Source organism: Mauremys reevesii, linkage group 10 (assembly GCF_016161935.1).
Source record: "Mauremys reevesii isolate NIE-2019 linkage group 10, ASM1616193v1, whole genome shotgun sequence".
In the NCBI taxonomy this organism is placed as follows: domain Eukaryota; kingdom Metazoa; phylum Chordata; order Testudines; family Geoemydidae; genus Mauremys; species Mauremys reevesii.
Window position 1 is genome coordinate 49,666,430 of NC_052632.1, and position 26,709 is coordinate 49,693,138.

Consider the following 26,709-nt stretch of genomic DNA (forward strand, 5'->3'; position numbering starts at 1 on the left):
CTACTATGACCTGCACATTTCCCAGAGTCACTACCTTTGGTAGCAGCAGCTCAGTGACTGCTTTGGCTACTTGCATCACAGCAGCCCCCCACAGTACATTTGCCCACTCCAAACTGATGCCCGAGTGACCGGTAGCTGTCTAGCGTTGCAAGCTTCCACAGGCCTATCGCCACTCGCTTCTCAACTGTGAGGGCTGCTCTTATCTTGGTATTCTGGCACTTCAGGGCAGGGGAAAGCAAGTCACAAAGTTCCATGAAAGTGCCCTTACGCATGCGGAAGTTTCGCAGCCACTGGGAATCGTCCCACACCTACAACATTATGCAGTCCCACCAGTCTGTGCTTGTTTTCCGGGCCCAGAATTGGCATTCCACGGCATGAACCTGCCCCATTAACAGCATGATCTTCAAAGCCCCGGGGCCTGCGGTTTGAGAGAATTCTGTGTCCATGTCCTCATCACTCTTGTTGCCACGCTGCTGTCGCCTCCTCCTCGCCTGGTTGTCCAGGTTCCGGTTCAGCATAAACTGCACAATAATGCGCAAGGTGTTTACAATGTTCATGACTGCTGCATTGAGCTGAGCGGGCTCCATGATTGCCGTGGTATGGTGTCTGCACTGAAAAAAGGCGTGAAATGATTGTCTGCCATTGCTCTGATGGAGGGAGGGGCGACTGACAACATGGCTTACAGGGAATTAAAATCCACAAAGGCGGAGGCTTTGCATCAAGGAGAAACACAAACAACTGTCACGCAGAATGGCCCCCTCAAGGATTGAACTCAAAAGCCTGGGTTTAGCAGGCTGTTGCTTTCACGGAGGAAGTGGGGAGCAAATCAATACAAAACAAAGCTGGTCTATTTCTTGTTTTGATCCACTCCATCTATCTTTTACATCTTAGGCTGGCAGCAGACGGTGCAGTATGACTGCTCACCATCATCCTCTCCTGGCTGCTCGCCATAAGATGCTGCATTATGACTGCTAGCCCTCATCTCCTGGGTGCTCAGCAGAAGATGGGAAATGACCTGGCTGAGTCACCCCCATCTCTGTATGATGACGATGGCTTTCAGTCCTAATGCACCATCTCCTGCCAAAAGGCAATGAGCTGCTGCTGTGTAGCAATGCAGTTCCACATCTGCCAGCACCCAGGAGACTTATGGTCACAGTCAGCTGTGCGGGATCCATGCTTGCCATGGTATGGCATCTGCACAGGTAACCCAGGAAAAAAGGCACAAAATAGTTGTCTGCCGTTGCTTTCACGGAGGGAAGGAGGGAGGGAGGGAGAGGCATGTACCCAAAACCACCCACGACAATGTTTTTTGCCCCATCAGGCACTGGGATCTCAACCCAGAATTCCAATGGGCGGGGAAGGCTGTGGGAACTATGGGATAGCTACCCACAGTGCAACACTCTAGAAGTCGACACTAGCCTCAGTACTATGGACGCACACCACCGAATTAATGTACTTAGTGTGGCCGCATGCACTCGACTTTATACAATCTGTTGCCAAAAATCAAATTCTGTAAAACCAGAGTAGTCCCGTAGTGTAGACATACCCATAGGAATGCGCACGGGGTGTGCCCAAGTACACCCTAATGCAGGGGTGGACAAACTACAGCCTGGATCCAGCCCCTCAGGGCTTTGGATCCGGCCCGCAGGACTTGCCCCCCATGGCGCCGCAGGGCCCCCCTGGGGGTGGGGCAGAGGGCTCTGTGCGTTGCTCCAGGCACCACACCCCGCAGCTCCCATTGGCCGGGAATGGGGAACCGCGGCCAATGGGAGCTTCGGGGGAGATACCTGGAGGCATGGCAAGGGCAGCTTGTGGAGCCCTGTGCCCCGCCCCAGGGGCCGCGCAGGGACGTGGTGAGCGGCGCGGCGTGGGGCCGGGCCAGGGCAGGCAGCCAGGGAGCGCGAAGCTGCCACCCCAACCTGCTTTAGGTACGCGGCACCAGGCCGGACCGTGAACCCCTCCTGAACCCCACCCCCCAACTCCCTGCCCTGAGCCCCCTGCCTGCACCTCGCACCCCAACCCCCTGCCCTGCACTCCCTGCTGCACCCTGCACCCCCATGCACCCCAACTCCCTGCCCTAAGCCCCCTGCCTGCACTCCGCACTCCTCCTGCACCCCAAGCCCCTTCCCTTAGCCCCCTCATATACTCCGCACCCCTCCTCTGCCCCAATCCCCTGCCCTGAGCCTGTTTCTGCACACCGCACCCCCCCACACACCCCGCACTCCCTCCCGCACCCCAACCCCCTGCCCCGGCCCTGCATACAATTTCCCCGCCCCGATGTGGCCCTCGACCCAAATAGTTTGCCCACCCCTGCCCTAATGTCTCAACAACAACAAAAAAAGTGGCTTTATGTTTTAATTTAATCGCACAATACGCTCTTTTAGTTTTCAAGTATAGATTGTTGTATCATGCAATAAGCGCCGAATTGCATAATTCAGATGTTGTAGAAATGTATAGAAAGCCCGCGTTCGCTCACAGCATGTGTTCCCACTACTGCGGCGCCGCATTACCATTGGTCCTCCCGTCCCCCTCCGACTACTATTCTAGAAAATTCTTTGACCTATATAAGCAGCCGTGTCAGGCGTGCCCAGCGCAGTGACTAGTGTTTGTAATCTTTGTCGCGTGTACTCTACTGAAATAGCATAACAAGTCCATGGCTTTACATTTTAATTCAATCGTATGATACCCCCTTTTAATTTTAAAATATGTATCGGTTCGTTGTTAAGATAAGAAAAGGAGCAGACAAACTGAATTATAATGAATGTGCTGATAGTAGTGCAAATACCTCGGACTCCTCGATTAAGAACTTACATGAAGATAATGCCGCCACCAGTTCCAGTGCGTGCAATAAACTGAGTAATGGCCAACAGAAACAGACTTTGTCTCTCAGTTCAGGTCACTGTAGTTCCTAGTCAAAGCCATCAAACATTCCATCTGATGACCCGGTCTGTGATATTCCAAAAAATAGATTAGAACGCTGGTCTCAATTATCTAGAGGTCCTTATCAGCATAGATTGAGCATGTTTCCTAGGAGTAAAATAGGGAATAAACAAAAATGTTTTCAGTCTGATTGGTATGGAAAGTATAGGTGGTTAGAATATAGCCCATCAAAGGACGCAGCATTTTGCTTTTACTGATGTTTCTTCTCCTCTAATGATGCAGCAAACAAAGGTCACACGGATCCAGCATTTATTGATAAGGGATTCAGAAACTGGCATAGGGCTAACCAATATTTTAAAAACCACCAACTGTCAAAATCTCATGTGTTGATCTGTTCTTCATGGTCAAGTTTTAATGAAGGGAAACCTATTGATGTATTGTTGGATGAGGGCAAGCAGGCTTATCTGTCTAAACAAGAAGAACAACGGTGCTATAACCAAAGTGTAATGGAGCGACTGAATGACATTGTTCTGTGTTTGGCGAAAGGTGGGAGACCATTCAGGGGTCACAATGAAAAAGCTGACAGTTTTGAGAAAAGTTTATTTCTAAATCTTGTCAATATGCTCCAAAAATATGATCCCGTAATGGCAAAGCATGTGCAACAATCTCCTCGAAACACTACCTATCTGAGTAATCACATCCAAAATGATTTAATTGTGGCCTTGCACAACTTTGTGCAACAAAAGACTGTGTCTTCACTAAATGGAAAAATGGTCTCAATAATTGCCGATGACACTACTGACTGGACACCATGAGCGGACGTCCATTGTAGTGCGGTATTTTGACAATAAAAAAACATAGTCCAGTTGAAGACTTTGTGACTATTAACAGTTGATGCTCAGTCTGTTTTTGACCAGTTAAATGACATCCTTGGCATTCTTAAAATTGACTCATCATCAGTGATGTCTGTCTGTTTTGATGGTGCATCTACTATGTCTGGATGTACTGCGGGAGTTCAAATTAAATGTAAAGAAACAAACAGTGAAATACTCTATGTACACTGCTATGTGCATTGTTTGAACCTCGTCCTAGTAGATGCATGCACTTCAAGTAAACAAAACAGGACTGTCTTTGATTTTTTTGGTGTTATTCAGACTTTATGCCTTCATGGAGGGGAGTCCTGTGCGACATGCAGTAATGGAGAAGATTTCACAAGAAGTAGGATCCCAGTTGAAGACTTTGAAGTCACTATCAAACACAAGATGGGCATGCAGAGCAGAAGCAGTGGCTGCTGTAAAACAAAACTACTCCATCATTTTTTAAATCTTATAAGAGATTATTGAAACAACTCACCTTGCTGACGCTAAATTAAAAGCCAGGGGCCTTATCCATGAACTAAATTCATTCAAGTTCATCTTTGTCCTTCACACGATGCACCCTGTTCTCCAGATGGTGGTAAAAGTGAGTAAGGCTCCAGATCTCAACTTACTTACTGCAATGACAGGGGTGAAAATCTTGCATAACTCTTTGGCTGCAATGAGAAGTGGCCCAGAATATTTTCAATCTATTTTCAATGACTGAAAATGTGTGTAGAGAATAATATATCGATTCCCTCAGTTAAGAAGAGAAAAACGTCCACTCGTATTGATGACACGTTTGAGTCCCAGCATCACTTTGATACAAAAGAGGAGCAGGAGAGAATAACTTCATTTTACCCACTCCTAGGCCTGGTCTACACTACGCGTTTAAACCGAATTTAGCAGCGTTAAACCGATTTAACCCTGCACCCGTCCACACAATGAGGCCCTTTATATCGATATAAAGGGCTCTTTAAACCGATTTCTGTACTCCTCCCCGACAAGAGTAGCGCTGAAATCGGTATTGCCATGTCAGATTAGGGTTAGTGTGGCCGCAATTCAACAGTATTGGCCTCCGGGCAGTATCCCACAGTGCACCATTGTGACCGCTCTGGAAAGCGATCTGAACTCGGATGCACTGGCCAGGTAGACAGAAAAAGCCCTGCGAACTTTTGAATTTCATTTCCTGTTTGCCCAGCGTGGAGCTCTGAACAGCACGGGTGGCGATGCAGTCCCAAATCCAAAAAGAGATCCAGCATGGACCATACGGGAGATACTGGATCTGATCGCTGTATGGGGAGACAAATCTGTTCCATCAGAGCTCCGTTCCAGAAGACGAAATGACAAAGCATTTGAAAAAATCTCCAGGCTATGATAGACAGAGGCCACAGCAGGGACTCAGCACAGTGCTGTGTGACAAGCGTAACGGAAAGCCAAAGAATCAAATGGATGCTCATGGAGGGAGGGAGGGGGTACTGAGGACTCCAGCTATCCCACAGTCCCCGCAGTCTCCGAAAAGCATTTGCATTCTTGGCTGAGCTCCAAATGCCTGAAGGGTCAAAAACATTTTCCCGGGTGTTTCAGGGTATATGTCGTCAATTTACACCCTCCCCCCCCCCTCGAAACAAAAGGGAAAAAAATCGTTTCTCGACTTTTTTCAATGTCACTCTATGTCTACTGCATGCTGCTGGTAGACGGGGTGCTGCAGCGCTGAACACCAGCATCCCGTTCCTGGTGGCAGACGGTATAATATGACTGCTATCCATCGTCATCATCAGCCCGTGAGTGCTCCTGGCTGGCCTCGGTGAGGTTGGCCGGAGGCGCCTGGGTAAAAATAGGAATGACTCCCAGTCATTCCCGGCAGATGGTACAAAACGATTGGTAACCATCCTCATCATAGCAACTGGAGGCTGAGCTCCATCAGCCCCCCCCCCACACACACACACACTTTCATGTCTAAAGAAAAGATTCTGTCCTGCCTTGACTATCATAGGAGCTGGAGGGTGCCTCCCCCTTATTTTATCTCACTAAAACTCAGTGTTTCTTATTCCTGCATTCTTTATTACTTCATCACAGAAATGGGGGGACACTGCCACGGTAGCCCAGGAGGGTTGGGGGAGGAGGAAAGCAATGGGTGGGGTTGTTGCAGGGGCACCCCCTAGAATGGCATGCAGCTCATCATTTCTGCAGGATATCTGGGGCTCTGACATGGAGCGGCTTGCTCTCTGGTTCTCTAGAACACTTGCCCCATATTCTAGGCAGGACTGACTCTATTTTTAGACAAAACATAAAAAAGGGAATGACCCAGGGAGTCATTCCCATTTTTGTCCATGCGCCCCCGGCCGACCTCAGCGAGGCCAGCCAGGAGCACCCATGACAGCAGCAGATGGTACAAAAGGATTGATAACCGTCATCGCCAATTTCCAAATGCAAATGGTGCAAAATGACATAACTATCATCTCATCGCCAATTTACAATGGCAGACGGTGCAATAGGGATGGTAATCGTCTCTGCTACCTTGCAAAGGCAAATGAATGCTGCTGTGTAGCACTGCAGTACCGCCTCTGTCAGCAGCATCCAGTACACATACGGTGACAGTGACAAAAGGCAAAACAGGCTCCATGGTTGCCATGCTATGGCGTCTGCCAGGGCAATCCAGGTGAAAAAGGGCGCAAAATGATTGTCTGTCGTTGCTTTCACGGAGGAAGGATTGAGTGACGACATTTACCCAGAATCACCCGTGACACTGTTTTTGCCCCATCAGGCACTGGGATCTCAACCCAGAATTCCAATGGGCGGGGGAGACTGCGGGAACTATGGGATAGCTACGGGATAGCTACCCACAGTGCAACGCTCCGGAAATCGACGCTAGCCTCGGTACATGGACGCACACCACCGAATTAATGTGCTTAGCGTGGCCGCGTGCACTCGACTTTATACAATCTGTTTTAAAAAACCGGTTTCTGTAAAATCGGAATAATCCCGTAGTGTAGACCTACCCCTAGACTCAGTGATTACCGGCATTGACCAGCGATTTGAACAGGAGACTTGTACAATTGTGACTGCAATGGGAAAACTGCTGAGCTTAGACATTGGCAGGGACGATATAAGAATCATTGCCAACAAATTTAAAGTGTCCTTGGATGAGCTGGAAGCTGAAGTCGGATTGCTTCAGGGTTATGACAGATCTGTTCCTAGAGGTAGCACTATGACCACCACCAGAGAGTGGCTTGATTGGCTAAAGGAATCAGATCGGTCTTCCATGTTCCAGGCCTTTTACAAATCTATTCAATACTCTGCAGTCTTACTTGTTACAAGCTGTTCATGTGAAAGAGCCTTTTCGAAACTAGCACATGTAAAAAAACAAACTAAGAAGTACAATGTCCCAACATCGCCTCAACTCACTCATGATTTTGTACATTGATCAAGAATTGGCTTAGTCAGTTAATTACAATGATGTGATTGAGGAATTTAAGTCCATAACACCTGGTGACCGATGTCTCATTCTGTAGGTCAGGAAGATGAAGAAACTTTAATCTGTTTTGGTCAATTTGGGTTAGCTCATTATCTAGTTAAAGATAAAGATCATGAAAATTGACTGTATCTTTGTAAAAACAGCAAAGAGTCCTGTGGCACCTTATAGACTAACAAACGTTTTGGAGCATGAGCTTTCATGGGTGAATACCCACTTCGTCGGATGCATTTGAAGTGGGTATTCACCCACGAAAGCTCATGCTCCAAAACGTCTGTTAGTCTATAAGGTGTCACAGGATTCTTTGCTGCTTTTACAGATCCAGACTAACACGGCTACCCCTCTGATACTTGTATCTTTGTATACGCCTGGTTATCAGTACAGCAAAAATTTGGTATTTTGTGTCTCAATTTTTAAGTAAAGTTTAGTTGTTAATTTACAAAAAATTGAGTTTAGTTATGTTTTAGTTTCTTTAGTTGGTTTGATGAATAAAAATAAATGTCCTTTATGATTGAGTATTCAATAAATTTTCGCCTTTTAAAAATAAATAAATACATAAATAAAATTCCTTGGGTGCACACCCTAATGAAATGTGCTGCACATGCCTATGCTTCTGGCCAGGAATTCTCTGAATACTTGCCCTTTGGAAAGAGCCTCACTGTTTCATTAAACTCTTCCTCTGGGCTGAACCAAAGCGTGCCCCACTCCCTCAAGAACATGACTACAATATCTCCCTCCCCCTTCAGACAGGGCTTGCACCCACCTAGGAAACCAACCCTCCCAGGCAGTGACTCTGGGGAGATGCTGAGGCACTACAACGACAAGTGCCTAGGATGGGCCTGATTCCTCCATCGCAGGACACAAGACATTCCCAGTGATTTCCATGGAGCTATTCATCCCAAAGCAGAACAGGGCTCTACATATAAGGGGGTGATGAGGGGACAGAGGGAGATTGAGTCCCTGTGAGAAGCCACCTATTCAGCTTTTAAAATCCAAGTGTCACCTCCAAACAGAAATGAAGCCAAGCTGCAGAATGATAAGACTCTTGAGGTGTGACTCTATCATTGCACTTTGCTGGATAAAACCTGGAAAATCTACTCATGCATACATATCAGTTTTTCTCCGTCATCTAAATGCAGAGGGATGCCCCCTTCGTTCACTTTGCAGAGGCCTGCCTTTCTGGGGCGGAGTGACTCCAGGTGGTCCAGGGCTATCTACAAGTCCAGAGCCATGTATAATTAAAGACCAATGTGCTGGACTGTAGTACCTCCTAGCTGCACTTATTCCCCTGGACGAATATTTAAAGGATGCACGTACACAGAGACATACTAGCAAGAGAATCACCACAATGGCTTTTGCCATGGGATTATCATGGTTCCAAGCTGTGCTCTAACTAGGACAGCTCTTAGGGGAATCAAACAGCACATGAGGCTGAATATTTGAAAGTCAGGATCAGCTCGTGACTGCAAATCCAGAGAGATTACAGAAACAGCTCATTTGGCTGGTAGACAGCAAACACACATTGCTGATCTGCATGAACAAGAATTGAAGCACAACAAGACAGGAATTGAAGCACAACAATCCATCTATTGAAAGGCTCCCCACCCCAGCCCATCTGCAGCTCTACTGATGATCAGTGAAGACACAAAGGCAATATTAGCACATCTCAGCTTTGCCAACACAGACAAACCAGTTTTATATATTTAAAAGGAAAATTAGATCATTCGAGGGGCTGGAATTTGTATTCTGAGGCTCCCCTACTCACCTTCACTATGAGGTCACATGACCAGACATAGCCCAGAACAATGGGGAGCAACATTCATATTTGGATCGTAAGCCAAAAATGGACTGCTACCGCCTCTCCCTTTGGGCTCGCTAATCTCAGACCTCATCAGACTTAATCACTAACCATCATGAGCATGTGACATGATTACAAAAGCCTGTAGGTTTTTTAAAAGCATGTGTATTTTTAATTACATACACCTGCTTTATGTGTACATATGTACAAGCTTATTACACAAATGAAGCCAGATATGTGGAGGTGACATCTATATGATAAAAGAACTTATATGTGCCTATGACTGCCTCAGCTGGTTTCTACACCAGTCCATTGCTCCAGAGACATATTCTAGCATTCCAGGATGGGCAAGATTCAGTCATAAGCTACTGACAGCTTTTGTTGACAGGAAAGGACATACTTTAAATTCAATATTTCATGTTTCCACAGAGCTAGCAAAAGGAGTTTTGTACAATTAGAGAGGGGAGTTTCCCAGGATTCCCAGTTCCCCCCAGAACCCTGCACTTGCTTCCAGCCCTGGAGGAGCCTGAAATAACAGACTTTAAAGTTGTGACAGTGAGGGAGCAGGAAGCCAAGGGCTCGAAGTGGGGGCCCATGAACCTTGACAGCACAAGATTCAGGTCCCAAGGGGGAACCAAGTGCTGAACATGCAGGTAATAGCACTCCAGAACTTTCAGGAACTGCGCCATCAACAGATGGGCAAAGACCGATCTGCCTTGGAACAGTGGGTAGAATGCCGAAATGGCCGCCAGGTGTACCTTGACCAAAGATTGCGACAGGCCTTGGAGCTTAAGATGCAGCTAATTGTCCAGGATGCCTTGCGGTGGGGCCTCGTCTGCATGAATGTGATGATCCAAAGCCCAACACATGAACCACTTCCACTTCGCCACGTAAGTGGCCTTGGTGGAGGGTTTCCTGCTACCCAGCAGAACCTGTTGGACACCTGTGGGACCCCGCCATTCGTCCCCACTAAGCCGCGCAATAGCCAGGCTGTCAAATGCATCTGAACTTGGTGGCGCTGCAGCAGATTGCTGTGGATTTGGGACAGCACATCCAGTTAAAGAGGCAGCTGCAGTGAAAGACTCAGCGGCATGTTGAACCATTGTTGACAAAGCCATGCTGGGGCTATGAGGATGATTGTTTCGTTGTCTTGCTTTACCTTGAGCAGGATCCTGTGGATTAACGGCATCAGCGAGACGGCATTCATCAGTGCTCCCAACGATGAAATCAGGGAGGTATCCGACAGGGAGCACTTGTCCCTGCCCTGTGAGAACACAACGTGTGGCACTTTCTGTTGTGCTGGGATGCAAGCAGGTCCACCTGGGGAGTTTTCCACCTGCGGAAGATTAGGCTGACCAGCTCCGGATGGAGCGACCATTCGTGGCGAGATGAGAAGGTCCTGCTGATGCGATCTGTGAGAATGTTCTTGGTTCTGGGCAGGTGGGTGGCTACCAGATGAACGGCATGCCGCACACAAAAGTCCCAAAGGCCAAGGACTTCCTGACAAAGGACTGAAGAGCTGGTACTGCCCTGCCTGTTGATGTAATACATCGCAGTGGAATAGTCTGTGAGGACTTGCACTACCTTATGTTTCAGGTGGGGCAAAAAGACCTGACAGGCCAGGCGAACCGCTTTGAGCTCACCAATGTTGATATGAAGGATGAGATTGTTGCGGAGCCAGCAGCTCTGGGTGTTGAGCTCACCCAAATGGGCTCCCCAGCCCGGATCCGACACATCTGCGATGGAGATGGGATCGCGAAGGGGACTCCCTGCAGCACCGACATGGGATCCCGCCACCAATCCAGAGACAGAAGGATGTGGTTCTGCACAGTGATCACTCAGTCCAGGGGTGCCTGCTGGGGGTGTAGACCGAGGCTAGCCACGCTTGCAGAGGCTGCAGATGAAGATGGGCATAGTTGAAGTATGTGCAAGCAGCCATGTGGCCCAGCAGTAGGAGGCACATGTGGACCGCGGTGAGTGGGTGGCTCTTTGTGTGTGAGATTAAGCTCGACATGGCCTTAAAACGTGCTTCCGCAAGGAAGGTCCTGGCCCGCGTGGAGTCGTGGACCACTCCAATGAAACCTATGCATTGGACTGGCATTAATGTGGACTTTTCTTTGTTTATTAACAGACCCAGGTCGCTGTAGGTGGACCACACCAGATCGAGGCTCCTGTGCACCTGCCCCAGAGACCTGCCCTTGATAAGCCAGGGTCTACACATTTGCAAATGAAAAGTTTTGTTTCTTTTTATTCAGTCGTGAATAGAAAGGGTAGGAATTTGTGAACCAAGCAATACAGTTCACTGACTGCAGAGGGGTGTGGCCAGCACCAGAAAGCACAAACATGAGTACCAGTAAAACAGTTAAACTGCAACTGGCAAGGCTGCAAGCAGATGAAAAGGAGAAAGCACATCAAAAACAGATGAAGCTACTTAAGGCAGAAACGGCCAGGGCAGAGGCTGACCACAGGAGGGCGTTGGAGCTCCAGAGGGAGGCCCACCAGCAGGCCCTGGAATTAGCAAGAGCTAACCCAAATGTTCCAGCCAACCCTAACAATCCTTCTCCAGGCACCAAAAACTGTGAGGGGATGGGCAAAAACGTTGCCAAGTATGTCCGGTCAAATGGATAAAAAGTGTTCTTCAATGTCAAATATCTTGTTGTTTACATACTTAGTAATATATGTAATAGTGCATGTGTTTTATTAATCTGTTTATTTTAAAGTTCTAGGAGAAAATCACCGCCAGTGTGGTTCCCCCACTGTCTGCGATTTGGGGGGCGTGTCATAAACAGATAGTTAAGGGTTAAAGTCTCTTTTACCTGTAAAGGGTTAACAAGCTCAGTAACCTGAGGAACACCTGACCAGAGGACCAATCAAGGGACAGGATAATTTCAAATCTCTGTGGAGGGAAGGCTTTGTCTGTGTTCCTTGTTTGCTCTGTGTGCTCTCTTTGGATCTAAGAGAGGCCAGACATGTCTCCAAGTTCTCCTGGAGTATTTCCTACTATCCAGTATAGTGAGTATTAGAAAGGCGAATTAGTCTTATAATTTGATTTCTACATTTGCAATTGTGTGTTTGCTGAAGAGAATTCTTTATTTCTGTTGCTGTTACTGATTATTCTGAGGAGGAGGGAGGGGGAAGTCTCTCCAGTTTTTATAAGTTAGACCCTGTATTTTTGCATCCTGGTAATACAGAGATAGTGTACTTTTTTTTCTTTCTTTAATAAAATCTTTTCTTTAATAAAATCTTTTCTTTTTAGAACTTGATTGATTTCTTCCCTTGTTTGGATTTTCAGGGAAAGGGGAGGGGGGAAAAGTGAATCCCTCTTTGTTTGATTCAAGGAGTTTGAATCAAGGTATCTCTCCTAAGCTAGGAGAGGGGAGGAGGGAAATGGTTTGTTTCCCTTTGTGTTGAGATTCAAGGTGTTTGAATCTGTGTTCCCCAGGGGAAGTTTTTGGGGGAACAGGGAGTGTGTCAGACACTTAAAACTGACTGGTGGCAGCGAGAACCAGATCTAAACTAGGATTTTAGTTTAGAGGAGTCCATGCAGGTCCCCATCTTGGAACCCAAAAGCTCCAAGTGGGGGAGAAGACTTATGACAGCCAGTCATTGAGATTCAGGAAGATCTGGACTCCTTGACGTCTCACATAAGCCGCTACCAGCATCAAGCATTTGTGAAAACCCTCGGGGCTGAAGACTCATAGCGGCGAGCCAAAGACCTGGGCCAATGCAGAGACTAAGAACGTGGTGGCCCCAAGCTCTGTCTTGGCTCTGGAGACCAGTGGCGCTCACTTGTCTTGTGCAAGGCCTTGCCAACGGGCTTGCCCTCTTGGGGAGCCATAGCAGGATCCACAGCCCTGTATGGTGCCATCTGCAGAGGGGGGCGCTTTCCGCTCTCCCGGTGCCAGGAGCTGGCAGAGTGTCGACTGTGCTGTCGAATTTGGCCCTTTACTGCTCCCCAGATGGGTCCTTTCAGGGGGAGGAACTCTCCGGGGCCAAGCCCTTCTGAAGGTCCAGAGGGGGCATAAGGCCCGAACAGGGTCCTTTGCCTGGAGCCCCCTGGTTGGGCTTGCTCGGTGCCATCTTCTTAAGTTTCTTCTTCGGCACCAGCAACAGGAGTCAGTGCCGGGAGGAACCTGGTGCCGGAGGTGTGCTCCACACCGAAGTAGAAGCAGTAGGTGCCACATCGGACCACTCCGGTTCCAAAGCTTGGTGCAGGGCAGTCTGCATCAGGAGGGCCCTGAGACATATGTCACGCTCCCTCTGAGTCCAAGGACGAAAGTTTTTACAGATGCGACAGCGCTCCTTTATGTGGGATTCCACAAGACAGCTTAGAAAACTATTGTTTGGGTCACTAACAGGCATAGGCCTGTTATGTGGAGCACGGCTTAAAACCTGGGTACCGGGGCATACCCCATCTGGGGCAACGGCCGCTGGGACACTATCTAACAAACACTTAACAGTTACTTAACAACTCACAAACAAGGGTTAAACTATTTACAGCTAGAAGCACAAGGCTGAGGTAGAAGAAAAACCACTGGCCACTTGCAAAACAAGGGACAAAGGTGCTCTGACCGACCGCCATGGGCGGTAAGAAGGAACTGCGAGGGCATAGGGCTGGCAGCGCCTGATATACTGCAATATGAACGCAGCACCCCAGAAAGCACCACAGCCCGCCCTACAGATACCGCTAAGGCAAAAGCCTCTGACATATGCGCACATGGGTGCGCACACACCTAGAATGGAATCAACGTGAGAAAGCAATCAAAGAACAACAACTTTATCTGCAAACAGCCAGTTCCATCTGTCAGAGTCTAATGTATGTGCCTGGAAACTCACTCACCACAACTATTGTATCTTCCAACAGAAAGCAGAATCTACGTTCAGAAATTTACTCCCAAGAACACACAGAGATTCAATACTCCCACATGTTCTCATTTGGCATGAAGCACTAGGACAAGCCTCTGTAGGATAAAGCCCTGATTCTGTTATCTCCCCCATATAACACTCACCTGAAAGGAACGAACTGGTTTATATCATGTCAGAGGGAAGCTGCATAACAACTTGCTATTGCTCTCAGCAATCCGACCGACAGCTCCCCATGTGTCAGCAGGGGAAGAGAGAATATTGAAGGAATGAAGGCCCTAACTCACCCTTCCACAAGGTCTGTACTTCCCCTCTCCTCAGGGTCTGGATTCACAGAAACTGGAACCAGGTTCTTGAGGACAGAAATATCACGGGCCATGACGCAGATCCAAGCTTCACCATAGCTAGACACACTTGACCACTGCAAAGGAAAGAGAAGGAAACCACCCCCATTAGCAAAAAAAAGTCAGCATGTGCTGGTCTTCAGCATGTGGCCAAGATACTAGCAGCATCAAGAACTTCCAATTGATACACCTTTACATGTCTCTTCTTAAAATGCCAATGTAGCACTCAGACCTTGCCTACTAGGGACCTGAATGGGCAGAACCCATGCAACAAAACAGGAAGAAACAGGACCAAGAATATTGGGAATATTTATCCAAACCTACCACCCCACAATAAATGCTCCCTTCTCTATCTCCACATAAAGCAAGAAGCAGCCCATGCTCTGATGCTTAGCAGCTTCAAGTTTACATACATGGATACACAACTGTAAAGATATATATCAGGGGCCGGCAACCTATGGCACGCGTGCCAGCCAAACATGGCACGTGAGCCAATTTTTAATGGCACGCAGGGCGGGCTGAGCTGCTCAGCCCGCCGCCGCTCTGGCGCTTTCTGCCGCCGGCTCCTGCCAGCCAGGGACCCTCTGCCAGTCCCACTCAGCACCCACTGCCGGCCTGGGGGAAGGAACTCCAGGATGGCAGGGGGCTGAGACCCCAGCAGGCAGAAGCCCACGGCTGAAACCCCAGAGCCGCAGCAGGCTGAGCCGCTCAGACTGCAGCACTCTGGAATTCTCGCTGCTGGCCCCTTGCCAGCCGGGGACCCCCTGCCGCAGGCCCACTCAACACCCACTGCCAGCTTGGGGGAAGGAACCTTAGGCTGGCAGGGGGCTGAGACCCCAGCTGGCAGGAGCCCGCGACTGAAACCCCAGAGCGGCGGCTGGCTGATCCACTCAGCCTGCAGCCGCTCTGGGATTCCCGCTGCTGGCCCCTTGCCAGCCAGGGTCCCCCCTGCGGCAGCCCCACTTACCTTGCGCAGGCGCCCTTCCAGACAGGGTCCAGGCCTGCGGCCCTGCTCAGCCCTACCGGGGCCAGCTCACTCACCTCAGCTGCCAATCTGGGGTTCCAGTTGCTGACCTCCTGCCAGCCTGGTCTAAATCTCCAGCCCTGCTCAGCCTGCTTTCTGGCCTGGAGTCCTTGCAGGCCACCCTGGGCTCTTCTCCTGGCCTTGGATCACTGCTCTGCAGCCTCCCCGCTGTGGCCCACTGTCCCCAGCCTGGGACAGTGAGGGTTGCACACAAGGCAAGACGGGGTGCAGCTCAGCACCCCCATCTTAAAATTGCTTATCTCAGACCACACTGCGTTTGACCTTGTGCCTGCCTTCTATCGCCATTTTTTCCCCCACTGAGAGTTGAAGGGAACATTTGACAAAAAATGGCAGCTCCTAAGAAAGTGAAGCTAGATGTCCGATCATTTCAGCCTCCTTGGACAGACGCATTTGGGTTTATTGAAAAGAAGGACTGTGCTATTTGTGCTTTCTGTTATGAAAGTGTTGTCTGTCGCACGTCAAGTGTTCGACATTTTGAAATGAAGCACGAGAAAACATTTCTTGACGAAGCAGACAAGACTGAATCAATCAAAAAGGCAGTAGCAGCCTATGAGAAGCAAAGTAATGTTTTTAAAAGCTTAAGTGCAAGTAAAAATCAAGCTACAGAAGGAAGTTACAAGATTGCACAGTGCATTGCAAAAAACAGAAAGCCGTTTACAGATAGGGAATATATAAAAGAAGTTTTTCTCAGCAGTTTGGAGATTTTGTTCAATGATTTGCCAAATAAAGATACAATCATATCTAGAATAAAAACTGCCCATCTCTGACAGAACAGTTGAGAGACGCATAAGTGAAATGGCAGAAAACATTAAGGAAAAGCAGACGACTGCACTGAAAGACACAGCAGTGTTTAGTGTTGCAGTTGATGAGAGTGTGGATATAAACGACGTTCCACATTTGGCAGTTGTTGCAAGATACTGTGCTTCTGATGAAATCCAAGAGGAACTTTGTTGCCTAAAACCCCTGCATAGCACAACAAAGGGGGAAGATACACTGGAAAGTTTTGTAAACCATTTTGAAGAATGAGGAGTTGATATCAAAAAAATATTTTGTGTGACAACAGATGGTGCGCTCCTGCCATGGTCGGAAAACAGAAGGGATTTGTAAAGTTGCTTGAAGATCAAATTGGCCATCCGACAGTCACATTTCACTGTATCATCCATCAAGAAAACCTGTGCGCTAAAATTTCTAATTCAGAGCTTAATAATGTGATGAATACAGTGGTGCGAATTGTGAATTTCCTTGTTGCTCGATCTGCTTTGACTCACAGACAATTTCAAGCAGTGCTAGAAGAGATGGACAGTGCTTACAACGACATCCCACTTCACAGCAACATTCAGTGGCTAAGTCGTGGCAAGGTTTTGGTGTGCTTTGTAAACTGTTTTGATGCAATCAAGGCCTTTTTGTCGGAAAAAGAACAAAACTACCCCGAACTGGATGATGACAAATGGCTGTGTAAGCTCATGTTTCTAACTGATATCACCGCTCACCTAAACGAACTCAACCTCTGTCTCCAGGGTGCAGGGCAAACAGTTCTAGATCTTTATGAAGCCTGGAAAGCATTTGTTGTCAAACTAACAGTTTTTTCCAGGGATATTCAAACTTCTACTTTTCACTATTTCCAACTTATAAAAGAGCTATCGACACATTGCACTGTCAATGTCTATGAGATTGGAAAGTACATGCAAGAACTGGAATCAGAATTTTCTGACAGATTTCAAGATTTCCAGCAATTTGGCCCAATGCTTTCTTTTCTAATTAAACCTGAAAAGTTCAATGAAAGCGACTTGGATTTGTCTGTATTTCAGTGAATGGGTGTTGAAGATTTCGAAATGCAACTCATTCAGTTAAAAAGCTCAGAATTGTGGACATCAAAGTTTATGGATCTGTGGAGCACACTTGAAGCCACGAGAGAGATCATGGGGCCTCTATTCTGACCTGCTGGACATCCCTGCCAGTGAAATTTAACTGTGAAGAAAATTGTGTTTGCAATGCTTTCAGCATTTGGATCCACATACCTGTGTGAACAGGTATTTTCACACATGAAATCTATCCTCTGTCCCTCTCGGAGCCTGTTAACAAGTGATCACTCAGAAGCCTGTGTGCAGCTTAAAGTATCCAAATACGTTCCAGACATTGGAAAACTCAGCAAGGAAAAGCAAGGGCAAGGATCACACTAAACTAATAAGATCTGCATTTTAATTTAATTTTAAATAAAGTTTCTGAAACATTTTGAAAGCCTTGTTTACTTTACATATAACAGTATTTTGGTAATATATTATAGACTTAGGGAGACCTTCTAAAAAATGTTAAAATGTATTACTGGCACATGAAGCCTTAAATTAGAGTGTATAAATGAAGACTCGGCACACCACTGCTGAAAGGTTGCCGACCCCTGTTCTACCCAGTATCCAAAGAAGACTTATGAACCCACACAGAGAAAGACAATCCGTTAAGAGTGAATTGATAAATTGGTTACCCTATTGGGAAAAGAAATGAACAGAATAGAAATCTCTCCCACAGCTATATCTGCCAATCTGTCACTAATGGAAAGCAATCAGGTCTGAACTGTGAGAAATAGTAATAAAGACTGGAAGACCACCACAAGGGAGTCAGGAGAGCATGAAGTCAGGAGAGAAATGTAACCTATGCCTCCAGCAGAAGTAACTGCTTCTCAAAGGGTATGTCTACACTACGGGATTATTCAGAAATCAATTTTTGGAAAAAGATTGTATAAAGTCGAGTGCACGCGGCCACACTAAGCACATTAATTCGGTGGTGTGCGTCCATGTACTGAGGCTAGCGTCAACTTCCGGAGCGTTAGACTCTGGGTAGCTATCCCATAGTTCCCACAGTCTCTCCTGCCCATTGGAATTCTGGGTTGAGATCCCAATGCCTGATGGGGCCAAAAATTTGTCGCAGGTGGTTATGGGTAAATGTCGTCAGCAACCAAGGAGTCCATTTAGCCTTTTTTCATTGTCACCGTATGTCTACTGGATGCTGCTGACAGACGCGGTACTGCAGCGCTACACCGCAGCATCCCCTTGCCTTTTGCAAGTTCGCAAAGATGGTTACCAGCCCTACTTTACCATCTGCTGCTTTGCAAGTTGGCAATGACAGTTACCAGTCATACTGTACCATCTGCTTCTGTCATGGGTGCTCCTGGCCGGCCTCGGTGAGGTCGGTCAGGGGCGCATGGACAAAAATGGGAATGACTCCCCAGGTCATTCTCTTCTTTAAGTTTTGTCTAATGGAGAGTCAGTCCCGCCTAGAATATCAGGCAAGCCTACTAAAGAACCAGAGAGGCAAATGGGCGCTCTGGGTCAGAGCCCCAGACATCCTGCAGAAATGATGAGCTGCATGCCATTCTAGGGGATGCCCCTGCAACAACCCCACCCGTTGCTTCCCTCCTCCCCCACCCCTCCTGGGCTACCATGGCAGTTATCCCCCAATTTGTGTGATGAAGTAATAAAGAATGCATGAATAAGAAACAACACTGACTTTATTGCCTCTGCAAGCAGAGATAAGGGGGGGAGGGTGGTTGGCTTACAGTGAAGTAGAGTGAATCACCATTCTGCACTTGCTCAGCCTATAGCTGAAAATGGAAATCTGTGACAAGCACTATGATAGCAGCACAGGCAGGACTGAATCTCCATTTCTGTGTGGGCCTTTGGTTGACACTGGTAAAATACAAAATGTACCAGGATATGTATGTTGGGGGACAATTCTAAACAGCAGCTTAATTTTTTTATTTGCAGCAAAATGTAGAGGTCTAAGTATCTGATTGTGAGCCCTGGTAGCAAGGAGTAGGCTGGGGTAGGCGCGACCACGCAGTGCTGCTGACTGGGAGAGCAGCCTGAGGCAGAAGCCTCCAGCTGCCATGATATTCCAGGCAGGAGTGAATCTCCATTAGAGAAAACTTAAAGAAGAGAATGACCTGGAATCATTCCCATTTTTGCTCAGGCGCCCCCGGCCGACCTCACCGAGGCCAGCCAGGAGCACTCACGAGACGATGACGACAGATATCAGTCCTACTGCCTACTTGCCGTTCGCAAGGCAGGAGGATGCTGCTGTGTAGTGCTGCAGCACCGCGTCTACCAGCAGCATGCAGTAGACATACACAGTGACATTGGAAAAAAGGCAAGAAACGATTTTTTCCCTTTGCTTTCACGGAGGGGAGGGGGAGAGAGAAAGGGGCTGACAACATATACCCTGAACCACCCGCGACAATGTTTTTGACCCTTCAGGCATTGGGAGCTCAGCCAATAACGCAAATGCTTTTCAGAGAGTGCGGGAACTGTGGGATAGCTACAGTCGTCAGTCGCCCCTCCCTCCCTGAGCGTCCATTTGATTCTTTGGCTTTCTGGTACGCTTGTCTCAGCTCCTTAAGTTTCATGCAGCACTGCGTTGAGCCCCTGTTGTGGCCTCTGTCCATCATGCCCTTGGAGATTTTTTCAAATGTTTTGGCATTTCGTCTTTTGGAACGGAGTTCTGATAGAACAGATTCATCTCCCCATACAGAGATCAGATTCAGTATCTCCCGTACGGTCCATGCTGGTGCTCTTTTTTGATTCTGGGACTGCATGGTCACCTGTGCTGATCAGCGCTCCATGCTGGGCAAACAGGAAATGAAATTCAAAAGCTCACGGGGCTTTTCCTGTCTACCTGGCCAGTGCATCCGAGTTCAGATTGCTGTCCAGAGCGGTCACAATGGTGCACTGTGGGATAGCTCCCGGAGGCCAATACCGTCGAATTGCAGCCACACTAACCCTAATTCGAAATGGCAATACTGATTTCAGCGCTACTCCTCTCGTCGGGGAGGTGTACAGATATCGATATTAAGAGCCCTTTATATCAAAGTAAAAGGCTTCGTTGTGTGGACAAGTGCAGGGTTAATTCGGTTTAACGCTGCTAGATTAGAGATAAACTCGTAGTGTAGACCAGGCCAAAGAAACAAGGAACAAGCTCTTCAAAGAATGTAACCAGGCAGTACCATGACAGGCCCTCAGTTTGGTATGCCCTACTGCTGAAAGATGCTGAATCTGGAAAGACTCTACGTACTTCACACATGCACTGAAGATCTTGCAAATCCCCTCCATCTAAATTGATTATTTTTTTTTGTCTATTATGCTCTGCCTCACTTTATGAGGCATGTGCATCAAGTGCTGCTTTGCCTGTAAAGGAATATCCTTCCCTGATAGCTCAGGGATTTCTATCCTTTGGAAAGGACAAGGAAGATTGTACACTGGCTCCAAAGAACTGGAAGTATCCGCAGTATTACACTGGGAGGAGAATTTCCACTCTACAAGGCCAAATAGAAGGTAGGAATCTCTGAGGCTTCTACACCAAACATTTCAAGATTTCCCACCAGCAGTTGCAACAGTGAGAGCTACACAAAGCACAAGCGTTTAGCCATTGTGTCATCTAACCCTGCACACTGTGCACGTTAGGTGATATGTTGGTTAAAAATTCCAGTGGCTATCATTTCTACACTACTGCGCCAACCAGTGCGATCCCTCCTGGAGTCACACCAGTGGTGAATCAGGGAGTTCTAGGACAAAAAGGCTAGCATAGACAAAGCCTTTGCTCCATATGAGATAATAGCTGTAACTACAGGCAACCATCATTACCACAAGATCAAGGCAATATTTCATGGAATTGCTTTTTCTGCCATATCATAATACTGTTCTCTTTATCTTCACAGCTTTCTTCTCCAAGTGCTTCACCTTCAGCCATCTGCTTCCACATCAAAGCATGCACAATGTCATTCCACTGCCCTGTTTCTGTTGTCTCTTACCAAACTGTAGCTCTCTAAGAGGAGGTTGCATGTCTTTTAGCATCACTGGAATATAGACTATTGAAGGACGGCTGGGAAGGAACTCTCTAATTCCAGTCTGACTGTTCTGTAAACTTAGCGTGACCAGATGTCCTGATTTTATAGGGACAGTCCTAATTTTGGGGTCTTTTTCTTATATAGGCTCCTATTACCCCCCACCTCCGTCCCGATTTTTCACACTTGCTGTCTGGACACTCTATGTAAACTCCAGCATCTGACCAAGGCCAATATGCACATTCCTTGAAGAACCACAACAGGAGTCGGTGACCTACAATACAAATGACACATTTGCCCCATTAGGGCTCTGCACAAGTGACACCAAAGGTTGTCTGGCTATGCTTTCTATGCCAGAATCTATTCTTATTTTATTTTAGCCAGAACACCTCTATAGCATTTCTGTGAATTCACAGGATGAAAGGGAAATACGTTTCTTGCAAACACTCCATTATCTTCTTTCCCACTCTGATTATGGGTTTGGGTTAGAGAACCTTTTCTGCTGCTTGAAATACATTCTTCACAAAGGTTCAGCCAAATAGTTTCCACTGGAAAACTGCAGAAGACAGAACTGTCTTTAGGTCTCCACCTGCTAACTACAGTAACAGCCACACCTTTCTTTTTGCTAGTGATTTAGAGGTCACAGACCTGGCCAAATATTTCAGACTCAGGTCAATATATCTGACAGGGAGAAAGATGCCAGGGAAATAATATTCATCATACAGCTAACAGAACCATCCTTAAGCACTCGACAAATATTTCAGATCACTACCCAGGCAATAACTGCTTGGACAAATCAAGTGGAGGACACTGAAGTATGCAGAGTAGCTGTTTATGCTTTATAATTTACCATAAAAGTGACCTGCAAAGGAAGAAAAATTGGATGTGTGCCCATTTGGGGCTTTTTCAACTATATACTATTAATACCCAGAAGGCTGGAAAGAGTTCGTTTCATCATCAAAACATTTCCCCCGCTCTTTTAGTTTTTAGACTTTAATATGTCAGGAATAACAAGCTCTATCTTGTCTAGTTTTGCTGGAGGTCTAGAAAAGTGAAGTGGGAGTATTCTGAGCCTGCACATGAAGGAACAGAGCTGGTGGATCTTTCACAAAGAAAGGTTTTCTCCCACCTGTTTCTCCAGGATTAGAGTTAAAGAGTTTATAAAGAAAAGAGACCAAGAAAAGAACAGATAGATTGAGATAACTTCACACACTCTGAGGGTATGTCTACACTATGGGAATATTTTGATTTTACATAAACCGGTTTTTTAAAACAGATTGTATAAAGTCGAGTGCACGTGGCCACACTAAGCACATTAATTCGGTGGTGTGCGTCCATGTACTGAGGCTAGCGTCGATTTCCAGAGCATTGCATTGTGAGTAGTTATCCCATAGTTCCCGCAGTCTCCCCCGCCCATTGGAATTCTGGGTTGAGATCACAATGCATGATGGAGGAAAAACAGTGTCGCGGGTGAATTCTGGGTAAATGTCGTCACTCAATCCTTCCTCCGTGAAAGCAATGGCAGACAATCATTTCGCGCCCTTTTTCTCTATATTGCCCTGGCAGATGCCATAGCATGGTAACCATGGAGACCGTTTAGCCTTTTTTCACTGTCACTGTATGTGTACTGGATGCTGCTGACAGACGCGGTACTGCAGTGCTACACAGCAGCATTCATTTGCCTTTGCAAGGTAGCAGAGACAGTTACCAGCCCTTTTGCACCGTCTGCTGCTTTGGAAATTGGCAATGACGGTTACCAGTCATATTGTACCGTCTGCTGCTGTCATGGGTGCTCCTGGCTGGCCTTGCTGAGGTCGGCCGGGGGCGCATGGAGAAAAATGGGAATGACTTCCCAGGTCATTCCCTTCTTTATGTTTTGTCTAAAAATAGAGTCAGTCCTGCCTAGAATATGGGGCAAGTCTACTAGAGAACCAGAGAGCACAGCCGCTCCGGGTCAGAGCCCCAGAGATCCCGCAGAAATGATGAGCTGCATGCCATTCTACAGGGGCCCCTGCAACAACCCCACCCATTGCTTCCCTCCTCCCACACCCCTCCTGGGCTACCGTGGCAGTTATCTCCCCATTTGTGTGATGAAGTAAAAGAATGCAGGATTAAGAAACACTGACTTTTTAGTGAGATAAAATGAGGGGGAGGCAGCCTCCAGCTGCTATGATATTCCAGGCAGGACATCTCCATTACTCATTAAAGGGTGGAGGGGGAGAGGAGCACAGCCTCCCGCTGCTATGATGAGGACGGTTACCAGCCCTATTGCACCATCTGACAGGACTGAATCTCCAGGACACAAAGCTTAAAGAAGGGAATGACCAGGAGTCATTCCCATTTTTGCCCAGGCGCCCCCGGCCGACCTCACCGAGGCCAGCCAGGAGCACTCACAGGATGACGACGAGGACGGCTATCAGTCATTTTGTACCGTACCGTCTGCCACCAGGGAGGGGAGGAGAGAGGATGCTGCTGTTTAGCGCTGCAGCACCCCATCTACCAGCAGCATCCAGTAGACGTACGGTGACATTGAAAAGAGGCGAGGAACGATTTTTTTCCCTTTTCTTTGAGAGGGGGAGGAGGGGTAAATTGACAACATATTCCCTGAACCACTGGCGACAATTTTTTGACCCTTCAGGCATTGGGAGCCCAGCCAAGAATGCAAATGTTTTTCGGAGACTGTGGGATAGCTGGAGTCCTCAGTACCCCCTCCTTCCCCCCATGAGCGTCCATTTGATTCTTTGGCTTTCCGTTACGGTTGTCACACAGCACTGTGTTGAGTCCCTGCTGTGGCCTCTGTCTATCATAGCCTGGAGACTTTTTCAAATGCTTTGGCATTTCGTCTTCTGGAACGGAGCTCTGATAGAACAGATTTGTCTCCTCATACAGTGATCAGATCCAGTATCTCCCGTACGGTCCATGCTGGAGCTCTTTCTGGATTTGGGACTGCATGGCCACCTGCGCTCCACGCTGGGAAAGCAGGAAATGAAATTCAAAAGTTCGCGGGGCTTTTCCTGTCTACTTGGCCAGTGCATCTGAGTTCAGATTGCTTTCCAGAGCGGTCACAATGGTGCACTGTGGGATACCGCCCGGAGGCCAATACCGTCGAATTGCGGCCACACTAACCCTAATCTGACATGGCAATACCGATTTCAGCGCTACTCCCCTCGTCGGGGAGGATTACAGAAATCGGTTTTTAGAGCCTTTATATCGATATAAAGGGCTTCGTTGTGTGGACGGGTGCAGGGTTAAATCGGTTTAACGCTGCTAAATTCGGTATAAACGCGTAGTGTAGACCAGGCCTCAGAAACGGGTCCCCACACAAGCAGTCCCATTGAAGTCAATGGACTACTTAGGTGAATAACTGCTCATCAATGTGATCCAAAGAGTTTCAGTTGGTCTTATTAAAAACCCCTTCCTCTCAATAGCTCTGGTTTTAGTCTGTTCTGAGGTCACGATCTCACTAGTCCTCCAGCAAAAAAACCCAGAAAAATCAGACCTGATGTGTCCAGGGTAGAAGACAAGTTTATTTTTAAACGGGTTTTTCTTCCTCCAATATTATAAAGAAAAAAACTATTCCCAAACTTCCCCTGCCCTTCACCAGGTCACCTGTAAGCAACATATTCACCCTCCTGTCAGCTTGTTCTAAAGGGGAAAAGTCCCCTCCTCCACGATTGTTTAAGTGTTCTACAGATTGCCCACTACAGGTGTCTTAGGCGGCAATGTATCAGCCCGGGGCCGCTTATCAACATTAACAGCTTGTCTAAAAGCATCTCCACTTTGTGATGACACTCGAGGCTACTTCTCCCAACTCCTTGATCAGGAGTATGTAGCTGACAAGCTTTGAGGAGCTCCTCAAGTCATATTTGTCAAAGGAGCAAGTTTCAGATAAGGTGCTGGGGTTGAGGAATGCCTCTCTGGGGCAAAATTGTACTCCCCTCCTATTGTCCCCAAATCCCGCCTCCCTAATCTAACCTCTCAGTCTCACTCCCACAACCCCGCTCCCATAACCTGCCCATAGTGACGTACATCACAGCAGTGTTCACTCTCCTTCCCCTGAAGCATCAGGGATGGCCACATCTGCAGATGCGGCATTACATGGGGTGGGCAGGCTCTGAGGGGGCACTGAGTGTTCTCTCTCTCAGGTGCTTGGCTGACTGGTTCTTGCTCACATGCTCAGGATTAGCAGTGACCTTTGAGGGTTTTTGCCTTCCTCTTCAGCATGTGGGTGCAGGTCACTTGCCAGGATTAACTGGGTTTATCTGGCTTCATAATTTTGCTGTGAGTGCGGGGGCCTTGAGTACTGGTGCACGTCGGTCCCTCCTATTCTCTGCCTGTGATCCATAACAGTCTAGTCTCCTGTGGACTGTGGAGATCTGGCCTAATTCTGGTTGTTGAGTTCAGTGTGTGGGTGCTGCATGATCCTGGTGGCCTATGATATGCAGATGGTCAGACTGGAGGACCGGTGACCCCTCCGGGCCTTCAACTCTGTGATTATGTGTGAGGCGACTACCAGCTCCTCCCTCAGCCTCCCCTCTAGCATTTAAATCCTGCCAGTCACCCACCCATCTGACCAGCCAGATGAGCACAGTGCCAGGGAACTGGCCTGGCTTCCAATCCTGATTGGAAGGCACAGAATCATAGAATATCAGGGTTGGAAGGGACCTCAGGAGGTCATCTAGTCCAACCCCCTGCTCAAAGCAGGACCAATTCCCAACTAAATCATCCCAGCCAGGGCTTTGTCTAGCCTGACCTTAAAAACCTCTAAGGAAGGGGATTCCACCACCTCCCTAGGTAACCCATTCCAGTGCTTCACCACTCTCTGAGTGAAAAAGTTTTTCCTAATATCCAACCTAAACCTCCCCCACTGCAACTTGAGACCATTACTCCTTGTTCTGTCATCAGGTAGAGGTTATACAGAGATACAGATTTAGGTATAAACAAACCGAAAGTATTGCTTTGAACTTTTCTAGCACCCTCCATCAGAGGGACTCAAACCACTTTATAAACATTGAGTTCAACCTCATGATACTAATCATCACCACCCAAAAGCAACACATATTTCACTCTGTAAGCCTTCCTCAATCACTGGGGCAACCAAACTGACTTCTTGCTCAGAGGAAGAGAAGAAGCTACACCTTCCTTTCTACACACAGCATTTAAGGGATAAACTGGGCAGACGCTTCTTCCCCATTAATATCAGTAAAGCATTTCAGCACTTCCAGAGAAACACCAGATGTAGGTCTGTTGTGAAATATTCCAGATGCAGCACTCAGAGCGATCACTTCTATTGGTGCTGGAGTCAAGACAGATAGAACAATTTTGTTTCACTCACCTCCCCTACCTCATATCTCAGACACATGGCCGCTGCTGTAGATTTGAGGATTCACCTTGTGAATCAGAAATCCCATGTTATCTGCTGCTCCATGAACAGAAAGCAAGAGGGACATTTCCCTCAATGAACCTTGAGATGCAACATGTCATTAGTGTACCATTAGTGTATCGGAAGGCGATAATTTTACAGTATCTGCCTTTATAGACTGTCACTTCACAAAGTGGTTCAACAGGACAATAAACCCTGGTGGGACAAGAGACAGAATTCAAATTCACCCTAACCTCT

At 47.5% G+C, this 26,709-nt stretch overlaps 1 protein-coding gene across 6 annotated transcripts in view; it reads right to left on the reverse strand.

Annotated features, from left to right (window-relative positions):
• LOC120373766 (ankyrin repeat and fibronectin type-III domain-containing protein 1-like) overlaps positions 1 to 26,709 on the reverse strand; it is a 740,213-nt gene that overhangs the window by 613,037 nt on the left and 100,467 nt on the right. For 5 of the 6 annotated variants that reach the window (XM_039492609.1, XM_039492602.1, XM_039492608.1 and 2 more), the window contains exon 2: positions 14,158 to 14,291. In XM_039492609.1, coding sequence (XP_039348543.1) covers positions 14,158 to 14,249 — 92 coding nt within the window. In that variant the 5' untranslated portion in view covers positions 14,250 to 14,291. Of the gene's footprint in view, positions 1 to 14,157; positions 14,292 to 26,709 lie in introns of those variants that run through there. The other variant, XM_039492603.1, reaches the window with a different exon arrangement.